Source organism: Scyliorhinus canicula, chromosome 19, assembly GCF_902713615.1.
Source record: "Scyliorhinus canicula chromosome 19, sScyCan1.1, whole genome shotgun sequence".
Classification (NCBI taxonomy): domain Eukaryota; kingdom Metazoa; phylum Chordata; class Chondrichthyes; order Carcharhiniformes; family Scyliorhinidae; genus Scyliorhinus; species Scyliorhinus canicula.
This window is the reverse complement of record NC_052164.1, coordinates 52,720,908-52,744,488: the sequence shown is the minus strand read 5'-3', so window position 1 is coordinate 52,744,488 and position 23,581 is coordinate 52,720,908. Positions and strand designations below refer to the sequence as shown.

General features: G+C 46.3%; 1 protein-coding gene across 2 annotated transcripts in view; it reads right to left on the bottom strand.

The window, feature by feature from the left end:
* Positions 1–483: 483 nt before the first annotated feature.
* The window catches only part of LOC119954315 (glycylpeptide N-tetradecanoyltransferase 1-like), a 127,041-nt gene continuing 103,943 nt past the window's right edge, over positions 484–23,581 (bottom strand). For both annotated transcript variants that reach the window (XM_038779442.1, XM_038779441.1), the window contains exons 8-12: positions 22,411–22,519; positions 12,519–12,689; positions 9,776–9,943; positions 7,366–7,503; positions 484–1,892 (exon numbers count right to left, since the gene is read on the bottom strand). In XM_038779442.1, coding sequence (XP_038635370.1) covers positions 1,872–1,892; positions 7,366–7,503; positions 9,776–9,943; positions 12,519–12,689; positions 22,411–22,519 — 607 coding nt within the window. In that variant the 3' untranslated portion in view covers positions 484–1,871. The remainder of the gene's footprint in view (positions 1,893–7,365; positions 7,504–9,775; positions 9,944–12,518; positions 12,690–22,410; positions 22,520–23,581) is intronic.

The window sequence follows — 23,581 nt, the reverse complement described above, 5'->3', positions numbered from 1 at the left end:
TCCACGTGTAAATATCTGTGCCTCTCGCACCCAAAGGTCATATTAAAAAAAATACAATTTTGTAGACATGATGTGCAACCACATTACAGCTGCGTTATGTAAACCATTTTTACAGCAGTCAAGTCTATGGTACATGCTTAATGTAAGGGTAGCTTCTGTAACTATGCAAAACATGGCCCCTGAGCTCTATAGAACCTTACACCCATGGCAATAAATTACAGCAAATAAAATGGAAGGTGGTTTACATTCAAAATAAAATAACGGTGATTCATAGATTCAAAGTAGTTTAGATCTGATAAAAATATGAACATAATGCAACTGGCTCAGGTCCCACCAATTTAAATCTGAATATGGTTCATTGACCAGGTTCTAAGCATCACCAAACCTCACCACTTGCCAACTAGTCCCACACCTAGAATGGTATCTGCCCCTACAACAAAGAAAGAGTAGTCTATATAAAATTTTTGGACTGAATAAAGAGCATTTTACACATACATGAGTTTTATGAATACAGCATCAAAAATTAGTCACTTTAGAGCAGTTATCTCAATGCAATGCCATTTAATTTTCATCAATGTGAAACATCTTGGTTTCCACAGGAGAAAAAGAAGTGAAAAGAAAGAGCGAACAAAGAGGGAAAGTATGCAAATGAAAGGACAACCAGAGAACGAAAGAATAAATACCGTCATGTCAGCCAGAGCCTGTGAGGTAAGGGTTACACACAAAAGGAAAAAAAATGGAGTGGGAGAATGCATCTCAGCGAGAGAGCATGAGCTAGAGAAGAGAGTGCCCGAGCAAGAGAGAGAGACACACACACCCTATGGTGAAAACACTACACCCATTGTATTGCTGACTTCTGGATATTGCAAAATGTTTAGTTTCCTGTCCTTAACAATGGCTGACATTGGCATTTGTGTGTTTGTAGTTTCTGGTAGAAAACCTGGTTGCTAACATAAGGGCTGGAATTCACAGGCCGTTGGGATTCTCTTTTCCTGCTGAAAACGCATTCTGATGCGCCCCCTCCTCTCACCCTGCAGGTTTCCTGGCGGCGTGGGGTGGCTCCAATGGGAAATTCCATTGACAAGTGGCAGGGATAGAGAATCCTGCCACCAGAAAATGGGATATCGCCAAGAAACACGCAACGGGGGGACCGGAATATCCCACCCAGGGTTTGACCTCCCTCAGGCTGCACGTCACACGTTACATGTTTAACTCTTAAAAACTCTCTTCTCCCATATTTTGAACAAAAATTATAAAATGGAGTGAAGGTTGGCGTTTTGACCAGCTGCAGTTTCAGTGTACAGCCTCAACAATAGAAACTCCTCAAGCCCTGCAATTCTAAAGGCTAGAAACACCCGGCAAATACAACCCTCTGCATTGGAAATACTGCTCGGGACTGTTCAACGTGTGCTCACGAATGAGATTGCCCAAAGGCTCCACAATAGGACATTTGCCCACCAAAAATAAATCTACTCTGGTTAAAATGTAAAGTAATTGGATTCTTAGAGTTTTAATAAGTGAGGCATATTTTAGATGATGGAATATTTTTTGGACGAGAGAATTCGTGGTCAAAGCTCAAAGAGATAAAAACAGGGCTTCAATGTTTGCATGCTCTTGACATTGCCTTTTCCACATTCACTGCTTCTAATCCATTTATTAAAATCATGTATAATGCATATAATCTTGATTTTGACAGAGTTGGGCAGAGTAATAAATGTCTGTGGGATGGCATATTCTGTAAACTCTCTTGGAATTCCATGGTCTACATTTCCTCCCACTTCTCGTAAGCTTCTAGGTTCAGTGGTGTCAGGCCAGAGGACATTTCTGATATGGCTGATTGGTGGCTTTTTCCAGCTCCAATGATGGCAACTTTACTGCAGCACAAGTCCGACCTGTGGAGAGAGAACAGCAGTTTGACACCATTAGACAGAGAGGTGAACAGTGGGAAAAGACTCAAAAGATGAGAGGTGACACCCATGGTGTTTAGTGTCATTTATTACAGTGAACAAAGATTAGCTCAGAACCAAACATTGCTCTATTCAACCAATCTGGGGTTCTTCTGATCTCCTGCTGTAACCTAGGAGCACAAACACAAATAGATGTTTATACCATTTCCCAAAAATGGCTCGAGTGTTTGTCACTCTTCACCTGAGGCTATATCAGGGGTTAGGGAGAAATCCTTTGTGAATCTTACCTCCCTTATTGTATACATGCTGCATCATGTGCCACTTTCTTCTTCTAATATTATCTCTCATCAGTCCCAATTTTCAGTCACGTAAATCATAGTTAATATCACAATTGCTGGCTCATTCTTTCCAGAGTGGCCTTTAGAACATAGAACAGTACAGCACAGAACAGGCCCTTCGGCCCTCGATGTTGTGCCGAGCAATGATCACCCTACTTAAACCCACGTAACCCGTATACCCATAACCCAACAATCCCCCCATTAACCTTACACTACGGGCAATTTAGCATGGCCAATCCACCTAACCCGCACATCTTTGGACTGTGGGAGGAAACCGGAGCACCCGGAGGAAACCCACGCACACACAGGGAGGACGTGCAGACTCCGCACAGACAGTGACCCAGCCGGGAATCGAACCTGGGACCCTGGAGCTGTGAAGCATTGATGCTAACCACCATGCTACCGTGAGGCCCATATGCCTTGATTGTCACCTTCAATGGTAACTCACTACTCCAGGGGTCTGACATAAAACCCAACAACTCCAAGTCAGAGGTAACTAGGAAAATCTGAACTTTATTTTGACCAGTAAGATAATTTAAACTTCCTGCCTCCTTTATTTGGCTCCATCTTACAGGTAAAACCAATCTTAAGGTACATGGTCTGATTCACCCCTCCTCTCAAAGAATATACAATCTTACGACTGTTCCTCCTTGTTAATCAACTGCAGCGCGAGCACAGCTATTACACATACTAGACTGGGACACATACCCAATTCTGCTTAAAGACTATTCCCATGGGGCAGCAGGGTAGCATGGTGGTTAGCATAAATGCTTCACAGCTCCAGGGTCCCAGGTTCGATTCCCGGCTGGGTCACTGTCTGTGTGGAGTCTGCACGTCCTCCCGCTGTGTGCGTGGGTTTTCTCCGGGTGCTCCGGTTTCCTCCCACAGTCCAAAGATGTGCGGGTTAGGTGGATTGGCCATGCTAAATTGCCCGTAGTGTCCTAATAAAAGTAAGGTTAAGGGGGGGGTTGTTGGGTTACGGGTATAGGGTGGATACGTGGGTTTGAGTAGGGTGATCATGGCTCGGCACAACATTGAGGGCCGAAGGGCCTGTTCTGTGCTGTACTGTTCTATGTTCTTATAACAGTGCATCTGACCGGATCTGACAGATTTACAATTGACATGAATTTCTCAGTCTGGCTGCAAACAAAATGAACAAAGGAGACCACTATATATCACCTTCACTGACATCACCAAGGCATTTGACCATGTGAGCAGACGTGAAATATTTGAGCTGTTGGGAGTAAATTGGCTGCCCAATGTGATATTCACTTTCCATGACATCATGATGGGTGAGATCTGCTATGATGATGCAATATCAGAAAGCAGCCTTTTGAGATCTGGAGTGCAGTGAAACACTAATCTTCTGCTACTGCTATTCGTTAGCGTTTTCTTCCATTTGCTGTGGACGCCTACAGAAGGTCTACTTACATATGAGAGCTGGTAGAAGGCTTCAATCTAGGTGAGAGATGCAAGACGGAGGTGGCAAGTCCTCAGCAGACTTGCTCTACACTGACAATGCAGCACCAACATTCCAGACTGAGGAACATCTGCAGCAGCAAATGGACAGTCTCTCTCAGGCCTGCAAAGGTTTGGTTTGGCCATCAGCATCAAGGTGACAAATGCCATGGTCCAGGCTGTTGCCATGCTGCCATCTATCAGCAATGACAATATCACTGTGGAGGTTGTTGATAGCTTCCCATATAGAATCATAGAATCCCTACAGTACAGAAGGTGGTAATTTGGCCCATTGAGTCTGTACCGACTCTTCGAAACAGCACCCCGCCTAAGCCCACTTCCCTGCCCTATCCCCGTAATCTAACCGACACACCCAACCTGCACATCTTCGGACAGTGGGAGGAAACCAAAGCACCCAGATGAAGCCCACAGAGACACGGAGAGAATGTTCAAAATCTGCACAGGTCACCGGAATCAAACCCAGGTACCTGGCTATCGAGGCTCTACAATCACCAACAATATGTCACTTAATGTTAAAATCCTCACATGCAATGCAACTGTCATGAGTAAGAGTGTAGAACAGCAGCGACCTAACTGAGAACATCAAACTGCAAGTCTACCAAACCTGGGTCCTTAGCGTGCTCCTAACAATAATGACCCATAGACAACATTTGGTAGCCAGGGGAAAAGGTGGAACAACTTCCACTTTCTTTTGTATGGTGAGCTGGTCACTGAGTCATGACCTCTTGGGCGTCCATACCTCCACTGCAAGGGCAACACACCTACAAGTGAGTCATTGATGCTCACAACTGGGAGACAGTTTCTGACAGCCATGCTTTCTGGAGACTGACTGTTTGGAAGGGCATTGGAAGAGGAGAGAAAAAACAAAAAACTCAGCTGGTGGGAAAAGAGGGCTGAAAGAAATTTTGAGGCCAGCAAATCAAGCACCCTCTGCAGCCAGTGCAGCATAGACTGCCATGCACCCTCTGCAGCCAGTGCAGCATAGACTGCCATGCACCCGTACCGTTCCCGTACCAGCCTCCCCGGACTGGCGCCGGAATGTGGCAACTAGGGGCTTTTCACAGTAACTTCGTTGAAGCCTACACGTGCAGCATAGACTGCCATGCACCCTCTGCAGCCAGTGCAGCAGAGACTGCCATGCACCCTCTGCAGCAGGACTGCCATGCACCCTCTGCAGCATAGACTGCCATGCACCCTCTGCAGCATAGACTGCCAGGCACCCTCTGCAGCCAGTGCAGCATAGACTGCCATGCACCCTCTGCAGCCAGTGCAGCAGAGACTGCCATGCACCCTCTGCAGCCAGTGCAGCATAGACTGCCATGCACCCTCTGCAGCCAGTGCAGGATAGACTGCCATGCACCCTCTGCAGCCAGTGCAGGATAGACTGCCATGCACCCTCTGCAGCCAGTGCAGCATAGACTGCCATGCACCCTCTGCAGCCAGTGCAGCATAGACTGCCATGCACCCTCTGCAGCCAGTGCAGCATAGACTGCCATGCACCCTCTGCAGCATAGACTGCCATGCACCCTCTGCAGCCAGTGCAGCATAGACTGCCATGCACCCTCTGCAGCCAGTGCAGCATAGACTGCCATGCACCCTCTGCAGCCAGTGCAGCATAGACTGCCATGCACCCTCTGCAGCCAGTGCAGCATAGACTGCCATGCACCCTCTGCAGCCAGTGCAGCATAGACTGCCATGCGCCCTCTGCAGCCAGTGCAGCATAGACTGCCATGCGCCCTCTGCAGCAGGACTGCCATGCGCCCTCTGCAGCAGGACTGCCATGCGCCCTCTGCAGCAGGACTGCCATGCACCCTCTGCAGCAGGACTGCCATGCACCCTCTGCAGCAGGACTGCCATGCACCCTCTGCAGCAGGACTGCCATGCACCCTCTGCAGCAGGACTGCCATGCACCCTCTGCAGCAGGACTGCCATGCACCCTCTGCAGCAGGACTGCCATGCACCCTCTGCAGCAGGACTGCCATGCACCCTCTGCAGCAGGACTGCCATGCACCCTCTGCAGCAGGACTGCCATGCACCCTCTGCAGCAGGACTGCCATGCACCCTCTGCAGCAGGACTGCCATGCACCCTCTGCAGCAGGACTGCCATGCACCCTCTGCAGCAGGACTGCCATGCACCCTCTGCAGCCAGTGCAGCATAGACTGCCATGCACCCTCTGCAGCCAGTGCAGCATAGACTGCCATGCACCCTCTGCAGCCAGTGCAGCAGAGACTGCCATGCACCCTCTGCAGCCAGTGCAGCAGAGACTGCCATGCACCCTCTGCAGCCAGTGCAGCAGAGACTGCCATGCACCCTCTGCAGCCAGTGCAGCAGAGACTGCCATGCACCCTCTGCAGCCAGTGCAGCAGAGACTACCATGCACCCTCTGCAGCATAGACTGCCATGCACCCTCTGCAGCCAGTGCAGCATAGACTGCCATGCACCCTCTGCAGCCACCGCAGCATAGACTGGCATGCCAGACAGAAGGCTGACACCACTCTTAATCTGATGTGCGCAGTTATACATGACATTCATGACAACTACATTATAATGGCAGCACTTTCATAGAATAATTATTTACTTTTACAATTAGATTACAAAATTACATTAAATAATGGGTGCTGACCCAATAACTGACTCACTGTGACGAAGGGTTCAAATCCTAGGGAGCAATAGTTAAACAAGGAAGTTGGAAAGGAATTCAGGAGATTCTTTATATCCAGAAGGAAAAACCAAGATGTGAAATTATTGGATAAGGACACTCAAGTGGACAGTTCAAATGAGACTGAAACAACGCCCTCTGTGTTTCTGAGAGGAGAAAAGATTAAGGGATATGGGCAGGGAGGCTAATCTTTGGAAAAAAGGAGGAGACTTTGGGGCCTATGGGGAAGGACAGAGATGGTACGTGCTGCCCTGTAGGAAAGTTTGTGTGTGAAGCAAGGCAGGACCAGGCCAGGTTGTGAGGCAGCCAAGTAGGCAACGCGATATTAGGATGCAATAGTACTGACAAGTTCAAGTTGCATCATGGCAAGCTGTAAACAGGAATTAGAAAATGATGGTCAGTTACAAGCTGGCATCAGGAAAAATTACCAAGTACTGTGTCTGAGGGAAAGGATCATACCCTCAGTCTCCCATGACTCAACACCAAGCAATAAATGCAGTCTTGGTATAAGTAACGGAAAATGCGAGACCACAGGCCAGACCAAAATAGAGCACTGGTCATTATAAATACTGCTCTGCTTTAACTCATCACCAAGTACTGTTAAGGTGACCCAGATAACTTGCTCAGGACTTTAGTTCTGCTTCTTGTCCAATTGAGTCATATTCTCACAGCTCAGAAGAAATAAAAGGAGTCAGACCATTTGGCTTATTGAGCTTGCTTTGTCATTCAGCAAGATCATGGCTGATCTGTTATTATGGCCTTAAACCAACTTTCATTCTTGTCCCCGTAGCCCTCTTTTGTCATTCAAAAATCTGTCTAACTCGGCCGTGAACATATTCCTCCACTATTCTCTGTGGAAGAGAATTCCAAAGATTAATGACCCTCTCATAAGAAATTCCTCATCTCAGTCTTAAATGGGAGGCTGTATTTTATACAGACAGTGTGAGGCAACGGTGATTCAGACAGTTTGCTCTGGTTTACCTTCTCAGCACCCATGCTAGGGCACTTCCAATTGTATAGATAATACTGCAAGTTGCCATCTCCAATTCCAAATTTCAGCTTTTCTAGAAAGGTTTTGTTTTCCATGAGATCCAGTGCATTGAAAACATCAAATCCTTTCTGTTAAAATAGAGAAAAAAAACAATTGAACAAGAACATCAGACTTGGAACAGAACTGCCCTGTGGTATTTACACAGGGACAACACTAAAACAGGAATACCTTTAATGACTAATATTCACATCCAGCTAACAGGGCTTTTAAAATAATTTCTGGGCGTTCGCAGTAAGATTTTAATGCTGGGAATAGGATGCATATCAGTTTAGATACCCAGCATCAGAAACAATTACCTCCAAAGCAGGTAGATCATGGGTTAGACTCAGGGTAAAGCTCCCTTTGCAATATACCCCAGCTAAATTTTCAGTGGTGTACCTATTGTACCAGTTTAATGTTATCCCACTTCTCATGTGGGGCAGCACGGTAGCACAGTAGTTAGCACATTTGCTTCAGAGCTCCAGGGTTCCAGGTTTGATTCTTGGCTGGGGTCACTGTGCGGAGTCTGCACGTTCTCCCAATGTCTGCGTGGGTTTCCTCTGAATTTTCCGGTCTCCTCCTAGTCCAAAGATGTGCAGGTTAGGCGGATTGGCTTTGCTAAATTGCCCTTAGTGTCCAAAAAAGATTGGGATGGGGGGGGCTACAGGCATAGGGTGGAGGTGTGGGGACAGGGTGAAGGTGTGCTCTTTCCAAAGGCCGGTGCAGACAAGATGGGCTGAATGGCCTCCTTCTGCACTGTAAATTCTATGATCTCATACTGATCAAGATATTACGATTGTCCATGCCTGCTGAATTAGGGGTTGCCTTGTGCTGTGGAGTCCAACTAATGAGGCATTGGGTTGACATAATCCATTTCCACGTCAGGTCAGACCATTTGTCAGTTTTAGCTCTTTTGATGACCTCAACATAGAGGAACGATCTGCACAGTTCCTAAGCCGCTACAATTGAAGATGGCATCACTCTGGCCAGTGAGCTTGCGCCATTGAAAGATAAGCAGCCAGTGCTTGCACAATAATGGGTCTAGTGCTTGTACAAACCAGCCATGAGCATACACAGCAGCATTATATTTTTATAAAGACCTCTACGAGAGCAGAGAGCCACAATGCACAGATAAGCTTAGCCGTCCCGGCTCTTGTTAGCTGTTCAGATACACAGTGCATTTGGGAAGTTGCCTTCACCCCACCAACTCCCTCGACCAACATAATGGGCGGCACGGTGGCTAGCTGTTGCCCCTCTTCGCCAGGGACCTGGGTTCAATTTCAGCCTTGGGTCACTGTCCGTGTGGAGTTTGCAAGTTCTCTGCATGGGTTTCCTCCGGATGCTCCGGTTTCCTCACACAGTCCAAGGACGTGCAGGTTAGGTGGATCGGCCATGCTAAAAGTTCCCCTACAGTTGAAAAGGTTAAGTGGGGTTACTTAGTTATGGGGATAGGGTGGGGGCCCTTTCAGAGGGTCAGTGCAGACTATGTGGGCTGAATGGCCTCCTTCTGAACTGTAGTGATTCTATGATTCTATTCTATGATCTCAGGCAACGATAGATCAATAGTCAGAACGTTCTGATGAAAGGTCAGTGAGACGAAACTTGAACTCCCCTTCTCTCTCTATAGATGCTGCCAGACCTGCTGAGTAATTCCACCATTTCCGTTTTAAATTCAGATCATCTGCTCAACACCAAGTGTTGAGGCTCGACAACCCCTTGCTCTCATCCCCGACAACCCCTTGCTCTCATCCCCGACATCAGCAAAACTGTTGTAGGGCTTGTCCTGCTTCATGTATTTTGTAGAGGGGTTTTCAAACTGATCTCAAGGTAGCTTCTTTACCCAGAGGGTGGGGTGCGGTAAGATTCCTGCTGCATAAAAAGTTATCTCAACTGGTTATCAGGTGTACTGCAGTTAGTGATGGCTCATGTACCTGCAGTACAAGGAACTATGGAGTGAAGTGGGAATTATGACCGTTTTCTCAGCTGAATGAGAAGTTGAGGGCGGAGAGGAGAAGGCAGAAACAATATATGCCAAACTTAGCAAGAGGGGAAATGGTGGGGAGTGGGGTGTTACAGGGAAAGGAGAGCAATAGCTTATATAAAGGGTAATGGATTGAACACATGATAGTGTCAGGCAGGTTGCCGAGTGTCAGGAAAGTTATGACTGCAACTCAACAGACATAGGGAAATGGTATGAAATTGACTGGCTCCAGGCAACTGAAATATTGGGCTACCAGACTCGGCATGGAGTCCTGATTCACTCTTCAATCACGTTGTGCTAACTGTGTACTGTAAACTGAGAAGCAATCCGAGGAGCTTCCCGATTTTGTTTGATAGGTGACCAAAAGGAATGTCACGTACCGACTTTGCAAGGATGAGGCCATCATTCATGAGGTCGACGAGTGGAGTCTTGGTGTGGACATTATAAAAAGAATAAGCAGCCTTCAGGCTCTTGTGAACAGGATGGTGCATGATGGTGGAAGGAAGGGTGTAAAAACTGAAGAAGTCTGTCAATTCTCCATTATGGCTCTGGAGAAACAAGATGGGAAGAACAGCGAGTTATTTGTACATTCGTGAAGAACCAAGCAGCCTTGAAAGATGCAGCCTGACATGTTCACTGTAGAGCCTGTACTAGGGTCAGGCAATCACCAGCAAAAAACCATACTTACCACTTCATATAGTCGTTATTCTAATCAAACAACCTGCAACTTCCTTTGTCAGCCTAGAAGTATGTCTTGGGCAGGACAGAGCAGGAGCATGAAGGGGCACCGAAGCACGGTGAACCAGAGAGAGGGCGGGTCGAGACGTGGGGTAACCAGAGAGAGGCACTTCCAGACGCGGGGCAACCAGAGAGAGGGCGGGTCGAGACGCGGGGGAACCAGAGAGAGGGCTCGTCAAGACGCGGGGGAAAACCAGAAAGACGGCACGTACAGACGCGGGGGAATCAGAGAGACGGCATGTCCAGACGCAGGGGAAACCAGAAAACGGCATGTCCAGACGCGGGGGAACCAGAGACAGAGCTCGTCCAGACGCGGGGGGAGAGGGTGCGTCTGAATTGGGGATGGGGTGGATTGGAACACGAGAGAGGGGGAAGTCCTAGTAGGGAGGGAAACCAGGAGAAATAGACAGAGTGAGGCAACCTGAGGCGGGGGAAAGAGGGAGAGACAGAGAGACTACATGAGTTGTAATCAATAAAGTTGCTCAGATTCCGTCTGAACTTACACAATGCACTTTAGCGCTGGAGGATCAAAGTTTATCATTAACCAGGGAAAATAAGCCACCCTGAAAGCTATTTCATGCCTGGAAAACCAACCTTTTGTTACCCTGGAGTTACTGTCAATTTTAAACCATATCTTGTTTCAGTCACAAAACTGTTTAACATTCAATCTGGTTAATTACAAAAGTGAATGATTTAAATAATCTTAGGAACTACAGAAAAATATTTGGGAACCAATTTGCACATTTGAACAACTGCCCCAGCAACAGGGGCACTGGAATTCAATCTGCCCCAGCGACAGGGGCACTGGAATTCAATCTGCCCCAGCGACAAGGGCACTGGAATTCAATCTGCCCCAGCGACAAGGGCACTGGAATTCAATCTGCCCCAGCGACAGGGACACTGGAATTCAATCTGCCCCAGCGACAAGGGCACTGGAATTCAATCTGCCCCAGCGACAGGGGCACTGGAATTCAATCTTCCCCAGCGACAGGGGCACTGGAATTCAATCTGCCCCAGCGACAAGGGCACTGGAATTCAATCTGCCCCAGCGACAGGGGCACTGGAATTCAATCTGCCCCAGCGACAGGGGCACTGGAATTCAATCTGCCCCAGCGACAGGGGCACTGGAATTCAATCTTCCCCAGCGACAGGGACACTGGAATTCAATCTGCCCCAGCGACAAGGGCACTGGAATTCAATCTGCCCCAGCGACAGGGACAGTGGAATTCAATCTGCCCCAGCGACAGGGGCACTGGAATTCAATCTTCCCCAGCGACAGGGGCACTGGCATTCAATCTGCCCCAGCGACAAGGGCACTGGAATTCAATCTGCCCCAGCGACAGGGGCACTGGAATTCAATCTGCCCCAGCGACAGGGGCACTGGAATTCAATCTGCCCCAGCGACAGGGGCACTGGAATTCAATCTGCCCCAGCGACAGGGGCACTGGAATTCAATCTGCCCCAGCGACAGGGGCACTGGCATTCAATCTGCCCGAGGGACAGAGGGACAACACTTCCTTGGTTCTCCCCACAATGAGTCAGTCACAGAGCCTCAGCATCCATTCTCAAATGTTCTCTCCTTTTCAACTATGCTGTTGTTTCTGGTTATGGTGTGGGTTGCGTTGGGCAGGAGTGTCCTGCGCCTCTAGCCTTTCTAGCTGGCCATTGGTGTTCGCCTTCCATAAGCAGTGGGTGATAAAACTGGTGTTACTACACTTAAGCTCATGCCAGGAAATAAAAGACTCGAGCAGTAACATGCTCAGCACAAAAGAGAACAAAAAAATTTGATTTGCAAAGCTCCTAAAATGCTAAGTACCGAGGATCACGGCAAACACTCTTTAACGAGGACTCAGGAGTGTACTAAACAGTTGAGATAAAAAACGAAAATACTAGAAAAGTCGGCAGGTCTGGAAACATCTGTGCAGAGAGAAACAAAGTTAATGTTTCGAGTTCAATATCTTCTTCCCTTTGGACAAAGAGTCATACTGGACTCGAAATATTAACTCTGTTCTCTCTCAACAGATGCTGAATGACCTGAACCTTTCAAGCATTTTCTGTTTTTATTTCCGATTTCCAGCTGCTGCAGTTTTATTTTAATTGAACTTTAATTTTAGTTGAGTCTGCCTGTGAACATTATTGTGAGACACCTTTGGAATTGATATCTACAACGATGGAAGTGATTATGGTTAACTGCCAGCTATGGGCACTGTGACATTTTTCATGTGTTGATCCTCGGCTACCTATTTACATAAACATTCCAGCAGGGGCTACAAGAGCTACTAGGAGCAGGAACCCTGGCTGATTTACCAGCCACAATTCAGAAGTTAAAGGCGCAGTATCAATTACTAGCTTTTCACACCCTGAAAGTCAGTGGGTCAGACTTACCTCGACCACGTAAGTCTCTATAATATTTTCCCGAGGTAGGAACCAGTGGGCGACCTCCTCTTTGTTCATTGCTGGGGTAAGATGGAACTGCTTTAGGTATTCCCTCAGCAGCCTGCACACGCCCTCCACATCCTTACTCTCCATTGGTCTTAGACCAGGTGTTTTTGTTGTCTGAAACATTAGAAAAACATCAGAATTTACAGAAAGGGGCAGAAGACCCGAAACCGTTTCTGATGACCAAGATCATCAACATCATTTCATTGTGTCCTCACATCCTTTCCGTGCCTGGAAAGGTTATGCAATTGCCTTGCCCTCAGTTACACTGCCCACTAACTAATTTGCCATGACTTTAGGACGCAAGAGTGACAAGTAGTGAGTGGAAATTGCAGAGCAACTGCCATAAATTTAAGTCAGTTTAACTTCAGTTGTGGGGAAATTTAGAGAAACAATAATTTGGGACAAAACTAATAGTCGCCTGAACAAATGACGGTTAATTGAAGGAAAGCCAGCATGGACTCGAGGGGAAAAAAGGTGTTTAACTAACTTGGGAAGCTTTTGATGAGGTAACGGAGAGGGTTGCTGAGGACAGCACTGTTGATGTGGTCCATATGTGTTTTAAAAGGCACTTGATACAGTGTTTCACAACAGATTCGTTATAGCTCAATGAGTAAAAGGGGCAATAGCAACATGAATACAGACTGGCTGAATAACAGGAAACAGAGACTAGTGGTTAATGTTTTTCGCCTGGAGGAAGGTTTGTGATGGGAGTTCCTGAAAAGTCCATGCTTGGATCCTTGCTTTTCCTGAAATGCATTAAAGATCCATACCTTGGTGCACAGGCCAGAAATTAAAATTTTCAGATGACACAAAACACGGAAACAAAGAACAATACAGCACAGGAACAGGCCCTTTGGCCCTCCAAGCCTGCGCCGATCACGTGGGATCCGATCTAACCGATCACGTGTCCTATCTAGACCAACTGCATGTATCCTTCTATACCCAGTCTGTTCATGTGCCGATCCAGATAAGTCTTAAAGGCCGTTAACTATCTGCCTCAACCACCTCACTTGACAGTACATTCCAGGCCACCACCACCCTCTGTGTAAATAAAACTTCCCTTGCACATCTTCACTGAACCTTACCCCCTTCACCTTGAATTTGTACTCCTTGTAATTGTCATTTCCGTCCTGGGACAAATCCTCCAACTGCTCACTCTATCTATACCCCAAATAATTTTATAAACTTCTATCAGGTCGCCCCTCAGCCTCCGTCTCTCCAGGGAGAACAATCCCAGTTTATTCAATCTCTCCTCATAGCTAATACCCTCCATACTAGGCAACATCCTGGTAAACCTTTTCTGCACTCGCTCCAAAGCCTCCACGTCCTTCTGGTAGAACGGTGACCAGAATTGAACACAGTATTCCAAATGTGGCTTAACCAACGTTCTATATAATTGTAACATAATTTTTGAACTTTTATACTCAATACCCTGTCATGCCATATGGGCAGCACGGTAGCACAAGTGGCTAGCACTGTAGCTTCACAGCGCCAGGGTCCCAGGTTCAATTCCTCGCTGTATCATGTCTTTGCGAAGTCTGCACTTTCTCCCAGTGTCTGCGTGGGTTTCCTCCAGGTGCTCCAGTTTCGTCCCACAGTCCAAAGATGTGCAGGTTAGGTGGATTGGCCATGCTAAATTACCCTCAGTGTCCAAAAAGGATAGGAGAGGTTATTGGGTTACTGGCATAGGGTGGAACTGAGGGCTTAAGTGGGCCGGTGCAGACTCGATGATGGGCTGAATGGCCTCCTCTGCACTGTATGTTCTATATGCTTTCTTTACCACCATTTCCACCTGTGCTGCCACTTTTAAGGATCTATGGACCTGCACAACCAGATCTCTCTCTCTGTCTCTATGCTCCTGATGGTTCTACCATTTATTTTATAGCTCCCACCTGAATTGGATCTACCAAAATGCATCACCTCGCATTTCCCTGGATTAAATTCTATCTGCCATTTCTCTGCCCAATTTTGCAGCCTATCTATATCCTGCTGTATTCTCTGACAATCTTTGTCACTATCCGCAATTCCTGCAATCTTAGTATCATCCGCAAACTTGCTGATCAGACCCGCTACGATTTCTTCCAAGCCATTTATGTTTATTACAAATAGCAGAGGTCCCAGTACTGATCCCTGCAGAACACCACTAGTTACAGACCTCCATTCGGAAAAACACCCTTCCACTGCTCCCCTGTCTTCTGCGGCCAAGCCAATTCTGGATCCATCCAGCTAGTTCGCCCGACCCCAAGTGATCTAATCTTTTGTACCAGCCTGCCATGAGGGACCTTATCAAATGCTTTACTAAAGTCCATGTAGACAACATCCACAGTGTGAACTGTGAGGAGGATAGTGTAGAACTTCAAAGGGAAATGGAAAAGTTTGTGGATTCGGTGAAGGAGTTTAATGAGGAGAAATGTGAAGTGATGAATTTTGGTAGGAAGTACATAGAGACGCAATAACATTTAAAGGATACAAAGTGGGTGCAGGAGCAGATAGGTATTATGTCCATAAGTCAGTCAAGGTAGCAGGACATGTTTAGACAACAGATATAATGCCTAGGATAATGTAGACTTCATTATAAATAGGGGCATAATTATGAATAGGGGTGTGGAGAGCAAGATACGTTCATCCTCAGCTGTTATACTATCAGAATAGTGTCCCACATTCTGGGCACTGCACGTTAGGAAGGATGTGAAGGCATTGGAGAGAGAGTGCAGAAGAGATTCACGAGAATGATTCCTGGGATGAAGGAAGTGGCAACGCAGGTGGATAAGGTAGTCAAGAAGGCATACGATACGGCGTGATTGCCTTCATCAGTCGGGGCACTGAGTATATAAATTGGCAAGCAATGCTGCAGCTGTACAGTAAGAAGTCTTACAACACCAGGTTAAAGTCCAACAGGTTTGTTTCAAACACGAGCTTTCGGAGCACGGCTCCTTCTTCAGGTGAAATAGTGTTCACCTGAAGAAGGAGCCGTGCTCCGAAAGCTCGTGTTTGAAACAAACCTGTTGGACTTTAACCTGGTGTTGTAAGACTTCTTACTGTGCTCACCCCAGTCCAACGCCGGCATCTCCACATCATGGCAGCTGTACAGAACCTTGGTTAGGCCACATTTGGAATATTGTGTACAATTCTGGTGCTGTACTGTTCGTTGTACTCTTTAATTTGGAGAAGTTGGGACCGCTTTTCCTGGAAACTAGAAGATTGAGAGGAGATTAGATTAAGATATTCAAAATGAGGAGGGGTTTGGATAGAGGAGATAGGGAGAAACTGTCCCACTTGTGAAAGGATCGAATGCGAGAGGGCTCAGGATTAAAGTAATTTTCAAAAGCAACAGGAGAAACTTTTTCACACAGTGAGTGGTTCTGGAATGCACTGCCCAAGATTGTGATGGAGGTAGGTTCAATCGAGGCTTTCAAATGGGAACTGGACAGTTATCGGAAAAAGAATGTGCAATGTTTTGGGAGAAGGTGGGAGAATGGCTCTATATGTGTTGCTCAGTCGGAGAGCTGGTGCAGTCACAATGGGCTGAATAACTTCCTTCTGTGTCAGGATAATAATGTGATTCAGTAGCTTTTTGGGTGAAAAAAATTATATTTTCCTGTTGCCCCCTTCCAGATTCCCAAAATTCCTCATATAGTTTTATCTCGTGTGCCCTGGGATTTGAAACCTTCCCTTCAGCAAAGAGTCGGAGTTGCCCTGATCAATTCCTTTCAAACTATTTGAAAACTCTTTCAACAAGATTAGGGAGGATGGTAAAAGAGGTGGGGGGGGGGGCATTGTTAATTAGAGATAGTATAACAGCTGCAGAAAGGCAGTTCGAGGGGGATCTGCCTACTGAGGTAATATGGGTTGAAGTCAGAAATAGGAAAGGAGTAGTCACCTTGTTGGGAGTTTTCTATAGGCCCCCCAATAGCAGCAGAGATGTGGAGGAACAGATTGGGAAACAGATTTTGGAAAGGTGCAGAAGTCACAGGGTAGTAGTCATGGGTGACTTCAACTTCCCAAACATTGAGTGGAAACTCTTTAGATCAAATAGTTTGGATGGAGTAGTGTTTGTGCAATGTGTCCAGGAAGCTTTTCTAACACAGTATGTAGATTGTACGACCAGAGGGGAGGCCATATTGGATTTAGTACCTGGTAATGAACCAGGGCAGGTGATAGATTTGTTAGTGGGGGAGCATTTTGGAGGTAGTGACCACAATTCTGTGACTTTCACTTTAGTTATTGCGAGGGATAGGTGCGTGCAACAGGGCAAGGTTTACAATTGGGGGAAGGGTAAATACAATGCTGTCAGACAAGAATTGAAGTGCAGAAGTTGGGAACATAGGCTGTCAGGGAAGGACACAAGTGAAATGTGGAACTTGTTGAAGGAACAGGTACTGCGTGTCTTTGATATGTATGTCCCTGTCAGGCAGGGAAGAGATGGTCGAGTGAGGGAACCATGGTTGACAAGAGAGGTTGAATGTCTTGTTAAGAGGAAGAAGAAGACTTATGTAAGGCTGAAGAAACAAGGTTCAGACATGGCGCTGGAGGGATACAAGATAGCCAGGAGGGAACTGAAGAAAGGGATTAGGAGAGCTAAGAGAGGGCATGAAAAATCTTTGGCAGGTAGGATCAAGGAAAACCCCAAGGCCTTTTACACATAGAACATAGAACATAGAACGATACAGCGCAGTACAGGCCCTTCGGCCCTCGATGTTGCACCGACATGGAAAAAAAAACTAAAGGCCATCTAACCTACACTATGCCCTTATCATCCATATGCTTATCCAATAAAATTTTAAATGCTCTCAATGTTGGCGAGTTCACTACTGTTGCAGGTAGGGCATTCCACGGCCTCACCACTCTTTGCGTAAAAATCCCACCTCTGACCTCTGTCCTATATCTATTACCCCTCAATTTAAGGCTATGTCCCCTCGTGCTAGCCACCTCCATCCGCGGGAGAAGGCTCTCGCTGTCCACCCTATCTAACCCTCTGATCATTTTGTATGCCTCTATTAAGTCACCTCTTAACCTTCTTCTCTCTAACGAAAACAACCTCAAGTCCATCAGCCTTTCCTCATAAGATTTTCCCTCCATACCAGGCAACATCCTGGTAAATCTCCTCTGCACCCGTTCCAAAGCTTCCACGTCCTTCCTATAATGAGGCGACCAGAACTGTACGCAATACTCCAAATGCGGCCGTACCAGAGTTTGGTACAGCTGCATCATGACCTCATGGCTCCGGAACTCAATCCCTCTACCAATAAAGGCCAACACACCATAGGCCTTCATCACAACCCTATCAACCTGGGTGGCAACTTTCAGGGATCTATGTACCTGGACACCGAGATCCCTCTGCTCATCCACACTACCAAGAATTTTACCATTAGCCAAATATTCCTCATTCCTGTTATTCTTTCCAAAGTGAATCACCTCACACTTCTCCACATTAAACTCCATTTGCCACCTCTCAGCCCAGCTCTGCAGCTTATCTATGTCCCTCTGTAACCTGCAACATCCTTCCGCACTGTCTACAACTCCACCGACTTTAGTGTCGTCTGCAAATTTACTCACCCATCCTTCTGCGCCCTCCTCTAGGTCATTTATAAAAATGACAAACAGCAACGGCCCCAGAACAGATCCTTGTGGTACGCCACTCATAACTGAACTCCATTCTGAACATTTCCCATCAACTACCACTCTCTGTCTTCTTTCAACTAGCCAATTTCTGATCCACATCTCTAAATCACCCTCAATCCCCAGCCTCCGTATTTTCTGCAATAGCCGACCGTGGGGAACCTTATCAAACGCTTTACTGAAATCCATATACACCACATCAACTGCTCTACCCTCGTCTACCTGTTCAGTCACCTTCTCAAAGAACTCGATAAGGTTTGTGAGGCATGACCTACCCTTCACAAAACCATGCTGACTATCCCTAATCATATTATTCCTATCTAGATGATTATAAATCGTATCTTTTATAATCCTCTCCAAGACTTTACCCACCACAGACGTTAGGCTCACCGGCCTATAGTTACCGGGGTTATCTCTACTCCCCTTCTTGAACAAAGGGACCACATTTGCTATCCTCAAATATGTGAGAAATATGAGAATGACTAGAGCGAGGGTAGGTCCGATCAAGGACAGTAGCGGGAGATTGTGTATTGAGTCTGAAGAGATAGGAGAGGTCTTGAACAAGTATTTTTCTTCAGTATTTACAAACGAGAGGGGCCATATTGTTGGAGAGGACAGTGTGAAACAGACTGCTAAGCTCGAGGAGATACTTGTCAGGAAGGAAGATGTGTTGCGCGTTTTGAAAAACTTGAGGATAGACAAGTCCCCCGGGCCTGATGGGATATATCCAAAGATTCTATGGGAAGCAAGAAATGAAATTGCAGAGCCGTTGGCAATGATCTTTTCATCCTCGCTGTCAACAGGGGTGGTACCAGAGGATTGGAGAGTGGCGAATGTCGTGCCCCTGTTCAAAAAAGGGCATAGGGATAACCCTGGGAATTACAGGCCAGTTAGTCTTACTTCAGTGGTAGGCAAAGTAATGGAAAGGGTACTGAGGGATAGGATTTCTGAGCATCTTGAAAGACACTGCTTGATTAGGGATAGTCAGCACGGATTTGTGAGGGGTAGGTCTTGCCTTACAAGTCTTATTGATTTCTTTGACGAGGTGACCAAGCATGTGGATGATGGTAAAGCAGTGGATGTAGTGTACATGGATTTTAGTAAGGCATTTGATAAGGTTCCCCATTGTAGGCTTGTGCAGAAAGTAAGGAGGCATGGGATAGTGGGAACTTTGGCCAGTTAGAAACAAACTGGCTAGCTGAAAGAAGACAGAGAGTGGTGGTGGATGGCAAATATTCAGCCTGGAGCCCAGTTATCAGTGGCGTACCGCAGGGATCAGTTCTGGGTCCTCTGCTGTTTGTGATTTTCATTAACGACTTGGATGAGGGAGTTGAAGGGTGGGTCAGTAAATTTGCAGATGATACGAAGATTGGTGGAGTTGTGGATAGTGAGGAGGGCTGTTGTCAGCTTCAAAGGGACATAGATAGGATGCAGATTTCTCTATCTATCTATCTCTTTCCAAAACAAAATAGAACTGTGTTAATTTTTAACTTGAGACCTCAGATATTATGAATCGCATTTCTTGCCCCCTTGGATGCCGAGAGCTGCACACAGGCTCTGAACAATAAACTACAAGAACTTGAGCATGCTATGGGTTTCTAAGTGTAACTAAGGGTATAAAATTAACTTCAACCATGGCTCCAACACTCGGTATCAGTGAGCTCTAGATATAGAAAAGCTACCATGTTGCAGCACTTCATTTGATAACATAGAACATCGAACAGTAAAGCACAGAACAGACCCTTCGGCCCTCGATGTTGTGCCGAGCAATGATCACCCTACTCAAACCCACGTATCCACCCTATACCCGTAACCCAACAATTCCCCCCCCATGAGGCTTTAGTGGTTTTCCTACCCCAGGAACATCACAACATCTTTCTCACACACAAAAAGATAAATCAACAAACCATTTTTCAACAGATAATTCCTCTTCCTGTAGAAAGGGCCATCTCTCGTTGAGGGTGTAGTTCCCTAAAGCTTTCCCGCTTAGCCGCTAGTTGTTTCCATTCCTGGGAATGCCCCATTAAAGCAGGTGGATAGGTAGTGGGGAGCAGCAACAATTGTCATGCCACATTGCACTGAATGGCCTCAAGTCGCTTATCGGTGCCTCAGACACACTGCAGCAGTGTCAGGATTTAGCAAGCCAGCACTGAAGATTCCTAGGAGCCCTCTCTATGCACCTTGACCATCTTTGACTTGGGAATTTGGATTTGGGGAACAGTGCTGACAAAGAGATGAGTTGATCTTCCTTAAACACTGCCATCAGATGGAAAATTCTGGCAATCCATTTCAAATGTCCTGCCTGTCTGTGCACTTTACAAGGTGCAGTCCCACTAATGTATCCTTGGTGGCGCCATTCACAGCAAAACCATTTAATTATTCTTGCCAATTGCACCACCGGTGAGCAGATGGTTGAACTGCAGCCTTCATTCACACAAAATCTCTATTGTAGCTGCTTAAAAAGGACTTGTATTTTTCGGAGCAAACTTTATGAACTTCAAACCATTCTAAGAAATTCACTGCTGTAATATCAGGAAAAGTGGCTGCCACACTGCCCACAAACAGCAACAAAAATAATGACCAGATCGTCTGTCTTGGGGTTGTTAGTTCCAGTTTAAATGTTGGTCAGGAAATGGAGAAGTTAGTGCCCCTTTTCAATTAGTGCTACTGGCTCTTTTACATCCACACAAGATGACAGCCAGAACCTCAGCTGACTGTCTCATCTGAAAGGTAGTACTCGCATTGTTCTGTACGGGAGAGTCAGCTGGAATTATATCGTCAAGTTTCTGGAGCAGGAACTGAGGACTTTCCCACTCAGAGGTAACAGTAAAAAACACGTTCTACAGTGTGGTCCTTGTCTCTGGGATCAATAGGCAATGACTACTTAACTTCCGGTACATAACTTGTAACTCGTCCCCAGCAGAGTCACCTTCAGAAAACTCTCAAGATAAGACTTTATGCAGTTTGATACTTTGCGTTACCTCGATTTGTGCTGAGAAGGTAGCGCACCACGCCCCCATGGGAATTAACTCCAGTCATAAATCTCTATGCTTACAGCACTGATTGATGCAGAAAAAGCTTTAAAATAAATATTTAACGGAGAGGCATAATATTGTACAGTTTATGAGGTAGATCTCGATTTTGTTCACCAGCATTTAGGCACGTAATCACAAAAGATTGTTAGTGAACTACAACAGCATCTTGCATTGAGACAGCACATTTACAATAGCAACCATTCCAAGGTGCACCTCACGAGCATAATTAACATCTAAGAGAGCATATTAGCAGAGTGGACAAAAAGCTTAGTTACAAAGGGAGGTTTTAAGAACCGCCTTAAAAGAGAGAGGGAGGAAGGGAGAGGGAGAGAATGAGTTTTCCAGGGATTAGGACTTTAAAGGCAATGACTGCCAGTGGTGAGGAGGGAGCGGTGGTGAATGTGTAATGGACCAAAATTGGACGAATGCAGCTATCAGAGACTGTAAGGCTGGAGGAGGTCATTGAGATAATGGAGTCAAAAGTGTCTCTGTTCATCAGTCAAGTAACATATTTAATCAAGTGTAGATCACTGAAGTTGAGCCCATCAAACTCCTGACTGACTCCAACGTTCTTGCCTCCATTCTTCCTTTGCAGTTATTGGTGACTCAATGCTTCACAACATCGGTCCTGTACTTGCTGTTTCTCAGTGGTGCCCTTAGCCAGCACGGTCAAAGTTTGACCTGAAATTATGTTCTGCATTAACCTTTTTCATTCCATTTCGCATTGCATTTTCCTCTACAAGGTCTTCCTGGGCGACGAGAAGAAGCATATATATGAGTTGGAGCCCCAGCCCTGAGGGAATGTGCCATTGTGGAATGGAGGGAACATCAAAAGCTCAGGCAAAATCTGCAATTCTTTTGGGAACGTTTTATTATGCGATAATGATTTTTGCATGTGCAAGCAGGAGTCATGGTCTCTTTGGCTGAGGGTTTCTATCAGTGGAATATGACGAGGGTCAAACTTGAAGTAGGAATTAATGGAAGCAAGCAATGTGATTGGTTATTTGCTGCTTGGCTATTTACCAATTAGAAATGAGAAAAATGTAGAAACATAAACAATGAAGAAAGAAAAAAGGACCAGCAATTCACCTGTTATAATGGAGACAGCAGGTTTGACATACACAAGACACAAGTAATGCTTACAGACAGGCTTCACTGAGACATACAGTGTTAAGGCTCACCTCTGGCAGTCTATATAGTTTCATTGTTCGTTGCATAGTCATGTTTCTGCTCAGATGGGAGAACTTCACCTCTACTAGTTTGCGTGGGTTTAGTGACCTGTGCCAGTACCTGCCGAACAGATCACAGAATACTCCAGTCAGTCACTGACAGAACTGAGAGCTTTGCCCACTGCGATTAGTGGCTTGGCCGAAGCCCAAATTTGGCCTTGCATCACAACTCAGACTGCATACGAGCAATGCCACAGATTATACCACCGTATACGGAGAACTACATAGCAGCTACAAGGAGAGAGAGGTTTGACTGCTGCCAGAGGTGACTGGAAGATTGCACACTCCCTTCAACAGGAACAACTTACCCACTTAGTGTCACTTTAACAGTGTTTGTTCACAGCTTCTTCAAGTGTATTAAACACACTGTGCTGCAGAGTGATGATAGCCCATCGGATTTTGTCACCTGACCATCAACAGGAAAGAGCTGATCATTCCTTTGTCACTGTCCACCCCGCTGTGAACAGAATGGATTTGTCTAGTCTGAGATGCTGGGGTCACATTGTCTGATAAGAGCATCATCATACTTTCTGTTACTGGACACCAGCACAGGGAGAACAGAACAGATTTACAGGACAGTCAACACCCCTTAGCCAAGCAGCCACGCATGGAGGCCCAAGGCTCGTGAAACAACAGGTCAACTGAAGGTGGGTTGCAGGTGGGCACAAAGGTGGGTTGCAGGTAAACTCCTTTCTGTACACAGAGCGCGTTGCTGTACCACTGCAGCAAGTAACAGCCTCCCCGAACAGGCACTGAAATGTGGCGACTAGGGGCTTTTCACAGTAACTTAATTGAAGCCTACTCGTGACAATAAGCGATTTTCATTTCATTTCAAGTGATACAATTCATTGTCCAGGGTGTGTTTACACCTGAATCCAAATATGTAGCACATCACAGGTTGATGCACAGGAACACAGCCTGCTGGATTCCCCACCCCACCACCAGGGTCTCCAGCACACTGCACCCAGGAATCCATACCATCCACCAACTACCTCAACCTCCTGCCAGCAGAATTTGGTGGGGAGGGGTGTCTGTATCTCATTATAATTACCTGCAATGTGGCCATGTAAGGGACAGTATAGATAGAGCTTTTATTCTGTATCTAACCTGTGCTGCACCTGCC